This window comes from Chaetura pelagica, unplaced genomic scaffold (assembly GCF_000747805.2).
Source record: "Chaetura pelagica isolate M959 unplaced genomic scaffold, ChaPel_1.0 scaffold2216, whole genome shotgun sequence".
NCBI lineage: Eukaryota > Metazoa > Chordata > Aves > Apodiformes > Apodidae > Chaetura > Chaetura pelagica.
Genome location: NW_009953537.1, coordinates 3230 through 8010, shown reverse-complemented (window position 1 = coordinate 8010; position 4781 = coordinate 3230). Strand labels below are relative to the sequence as shown.

Here is a 4781-nt window from a genome sequence, read left to right as displayed (position 1 = left end):
GAGCACCAGCATCCCAGTGCAGGGCATCCCGGAGCACCAGCATCCCAGTGCAGGGCATCCCAGAGCACCAGCATCCCAGTGCAGGGCATCCCGGAGCACAAGCATCCCAGTGCAGGGCATCCCGGAGCACAAGCATCCCAGTGCAGGGCATCCCGGAGCACCAGCATCCCAGTGCAGGGCATCCCAGAGCACCAGCATCCCAGAGCACCAGCATCCCAGTGCAGGGCATCCTGGAGCACCAGCATCCCAGTGCAGGGCATCCCAGAGCACCAGCATCCCAGTGCAGGGCATCCTGGAGCACCAGCATCCCAGTGCAGGGCATCCCGGAGCACCAGCATCCCAGCGTATGAGCAGCCTGGCATGCTGGCGTCCCGGTACAGCAACATCCCAGACCATGAGTATTCCAGTGCCCAGGCATCCCAGACCAGGACTGCCCCAGTGCCCAGACATCCCAGAGCACCAGCATCCCAGCACCCTTGTTTTGGGAACGCTCGGCTGCCGCCTGTGCCGAGCGGGGCGGTGGGGGGAAGCTCCGTGCAGGGAGCCAGGATCCCAGCCCATTCCCACTCTTTGGATGGACCTTGATCCTTTGGGTTATTCCCTGAGATCAAACCCACCCCCCCCATATCTCTTTGCCCCCAGCAGGTATCACGGCCCCAGCTCCTGCCGACAGTAAAACCTTCTCCAGTGTCTCCACACCCATTCCCTCTGGGAAAGGGGCTGCAGCCTCGGGGAAGGCAGGAACACCACTTGCCATTCAGCAGCCAGTCCAGGTGAGGAAGCTCCTCTCTTGCTTTTCCACTTTATTCCAGAAGTTTTCCACCTTGAGAGTGAGAAAATCTGCTGGAATTCCCCATCCGTTCCCTCGAAAAGGAAGAATTAATTCCCAGAAACATGTTTTTTTTCAGCTTTTTAAGTGCTGAGAACCTCTGGAGATGATACAAAATGAACAATTCCCACCAAGATTGGTTCAACTCTCGGGCAGGGGGGCTGCTTTGCTCCTCCTCCCCAGGAGAGTCGGGTCCGTCCCGACGGCTCAGTGGGATGTGGGGACTGTTGGTGTGGATTTCTGGAGGCACAAACTGGAATAATTCTATTTTTAGTCAACAAAACTCAGCCCAGACTTGGGCGTGGACACCTGCCACTGGCCAGAGTCATCCTGGCACGTTGTCACGGCTTGTTTTGGCCATGGATTTGCTGGAATCACTCTAAATAAACCCATTTCTGCCCATTTTTTTTCCCCCCCCAGACGAAGCCCGGCGTGATCAGCTCCGTCTCAGGCCTGAACCTCGGGAAGGGCCCCCTGCAGATCCAGGTGGTTGGGAAGGGGTTGCCACAGCTCGTGCCCTCGGTGCCGGTGCAGAGCCAGCAGCTGGTGAGCTGGAATCCCATGGGATTGTCCCCACACAACATGAGGAGGGTGGTGGGGACAGCCTGGCGACCGTCCCGCCTCATCCTTGGGGGGAAGGAGGTTTATTCTTGGCCTTTCCCCCAGTTCCAGACCAAGTTGATCCATTTTCTTTCCACCCAGAGCAGCTGCCAGGCCCCAATGTTTCCCTCCTGTGATTCAGTTCCCTCAAAAGAGGTGGAATTCCCCCTGAAAGGGGCCAGACTCTCCCTGAAAGAGGTGGAATTCCCTCAAAAGAGGCCGAATTCCCTCCAAAGAGGCCACATTCCCTCAAAAGAAGCCAAATAACCCCTGAAAGAGACAGAATTCCCTGCAAAGAGGCTGAATTCCCTTCAAAGGAGCCAAATAACCCCCAAAAGAGGCTCAGTTCCCTCCAAAAAGGCTCAATTCTGTCAAAAGAAGCTCAGTTCACCCCAAAGGAGGCCAGATTCCCTCCAAAGAGGCCAAGTAACCCCTGGAAGAGGCCAAACACCCCCAAGAGAGGCCAAATCTCCCCCAAGAGAGGCCAAACACCCCCAAAAGAGGCCAAACCTCCTCCAAAAGAGGCCAAACACCCCCAAAAGAGGCCAAACAGCCCCAAGAGAGGCCAAACACCCCCAAAAGAGGCCAAATCTCCTCCAAAAGAGGCCGAATCTCCCCCAGAAGAGGCCAAACACCCCCAAAAGAGGCAGCATTCCCCCCTCACTGCGTGTTCCTCTCCCACAGTTCGACAAGCAGCTGGCTCTGAAGAAGGCCCCAACGCTGCAGCCCAGCAAGGAAGCCTGGTGAGTGCTCCAGAGCCAGCCCCATTCCACGTGATGCCCTTAACCCTGGGCACGGGGGATTCCCTGTCCTCAAACCCCACTCCAGAGGTTTTCCCTCTCCTGCCTCCCAGCTTCCTGGAGCAGCTGCACAAGCACCAGGGCTCCGTGCTGCATCCCGACTACAAGACGCCGTTCCGCTCCTTCGATGACGCCCTGCAGCGGCTCCTGCCCTACCACGTCTACCAGGGAATGCTGCCCTCAGCCCAGGACTACAGGAAGGGTAAATCCCTTGGGAATGCCACAGGGCTGCTGTGGTGAGAGGGTAGTGGACTGAGCTTTACAGAACAGGGGAGTTTTTAGCACGAAAAACAATGGAGAAATGATCCTTCACTCTAGAAAAGTAAATTCCCAAGGTGTCATTGACCTTTTCCAGGGTTCCTGCCCTGGAGCAGCTCAAAGCAACATTCCAGTGTTGGGAAGTGGTTCAACCAGGGGGTTCTTGGCAATTAAACATGAGAGTGAGCCCCTTTTTTTGAGGGTCTCCCCAGTGAGACAGTGAATCCTAAATCCTCCTTCCCTCAGGACTCCAACCCCTTTCCTCGGGACTCCAACCCCTTCCCTTGGGACTCCAACCCCTTGGGACTCCAACCCCTTGGGACCCCAACCCCTTGGGACCCCAACCCCTTGGGACCCCAACCCCTTGGGACCCCAACCCCTTGGGACCCCAACCCCTTCCCTCCTCTCCCGGCAGTGGACGAGGAGTTTGAGGCGGTGTCGACGCAGCTGCTGAAGCGCACCCAGGCCATGCTGAACAAGTACCGCCTGCTCCTGCTGGAGGAGTCCCGGGTGAGTCCCTCTGGATGCACCATTCCAGCTGCTGGGATCCAGCTCGGGGTTTGGGTGGAGATGGGGAAGCTTTTCCTCCCCCCTGCTGGCAACTCTGGCTGCTCTTGGGATCGATCTCTACCTGGAGCTCCTGGTGGATGGGATGGGAAGATCCTGGAGGACAGAATGAGAGGGTTGGGGTGTTGGGCCTGGAGAGGAGGAGGCTCCAGGGAGACCTTAGAGCAGCTTCCAGTGCCTGAAGGGGCTCCAGGGGCTTTGGACAAGGGCAGGAGTGATGGGATGAGGGGGAATGGCTTCCAGTTGGAAGAGGGGAGATGGAGATGAACTTTGAGGGAGAAATTCTTGGCTGTGAGGGCGTTGAGACACTGGAACAGGTTGCCCAGGGAGGTTGTGGAAGCCTGGAAGTGTTCAAGGCCTTTCTTGGAAGTCTTCGAGGGCAGTTGGATGGGACTTGGAGCAACCTGGTCTAGTGGGGGTTGCAACTGGTTGATCTTGAAGGTCCCTTCCAACCCAAACCACGCCGTGGTTCCATGAACTGTGTGTTAAGGTGTGTGACCATGGATGCTCTTCCTTCCCATCCCTCTCCTCCCCCTCCTCCCCCCCTCCTGCAGCGGGTCAGCCCCTCTGCCGAGATGGTGATGATCGACCGCATGTTCATCCAGGAGGAGAAGACCATGTTGGCCCTGGACAAGCAGCTGGCCAAGGAGAAGCCAGGTGGGAGGAGAATTATTCCCCTTGTTTCTCCACCACTGGCTCGGATTTTGCTCTTCCCCTCCTCTCCAGAGGCTGGGCTGGAGGTCTCCATGCCAGCTGGTTCCACTGGGAATCTGGGGGAAAAGCTGTTGGAAGGGTCAGTGTTCCCTGCTCTGTGGGGGCCAAACTGTGTTCAACCCACAGTGTCCAGGCCCTTAATTAAAAGTTTGGGTTTAATTACCACATCAGGCCCCAGGGATGGGATTTCCACAAGGTGGAAGTTCTTGGGAGGGAAGAAGGGGGAAGAAATAACCCATCCCAGCAGGAGTGGAATGTCTGAAAACCAGATATTTTTAAACATCTTTATTATGAAACATCTTTATTTTGAAACATGGTGTTTTTTAAAGTAGATACATTGAAAAATACGTATTTTGAAATATGGAGATTTTGAAAGATGGATGTTTAATTTTAGGATTAATTTGATATATTAGTATTGAATTAATCCTAAATATGAATGTATTTATGTATGATGTTTTAAAACATGTTTTTTAAGTATATATTTTAAAGTTTATTTTTTAAGTATATCTGTTGAAAGATGTATGATCTAAAAGGTGTGTTTTGAAGCATATTCAGTATATTAATATTGATTTATATAATGTAATGAATATTACTGTAAGATAATGTGATGTATGACGATGGGATCACCCACACGCATCGACACACCCGAGGTGCGTTCTGGAGCACATCCAGTGTATCAGTATTAACACAACCCATTGGATCTGTTCCCGTGGGATCAATCCCAACCCTGCTGTGCTCACCCCCCTGCTCTTCCTCCTCCAGATGAGTTCGTCTCCTCCTCCTCCTCCTCCTCCCGCTCCGGCCCCTCCTCAGCACCCGCGGCCTCGGTCCCCAGCGCGTCCCCGACCCCCGAGAGCCTGAAGGTGCCCCCGGCGCCCCCCCCGCTGCACCCCACCAAGCTGGTGATCAAGCACAGCGGGGGGTCCCCCTCGGTCACCTGGGCCAAGGCGTCCCCGGGGCTGGACGGCGACGAGGAAGCGCTGCCCCCGCGCAGCAAACCCCCCCACAAGACC

General features: G+C 55.3%; 1 protein-coding gene across 1 annotated transcript in view; it reads left to right on the top strand.

The window, feature by feature from the left end:
• The window catches only part of GLTSCR1 (glioma tumor suppressor candidate region gene 1), a 15625-nt gene that overhangs the window by 10070 nt on the left and 774 nt on the right, over positions 1-4781 (top strand). The window contains exons 9-14 of the mRNA XM_009999492.1: positions 1250-1375; positions 2114-2172; positions 2283-2431; positions 2903-2997; positions 3609-3711; positions 4531-4780. Coding sequence (XP_009997794.1) covers positions 1250-1375; positions 2114-2172; positions 2283-2431; positions 2903-2997; positions 3609-3711; positions 4531-4780 — 782 coding nt within the window. The remainder of the gene's footprint in view (positions 1-1249; positions 1376-2113; positions 2173-2282; positions 2432-2902; positions 2998-3608; positions 3712-4530; position 4781) is intronic.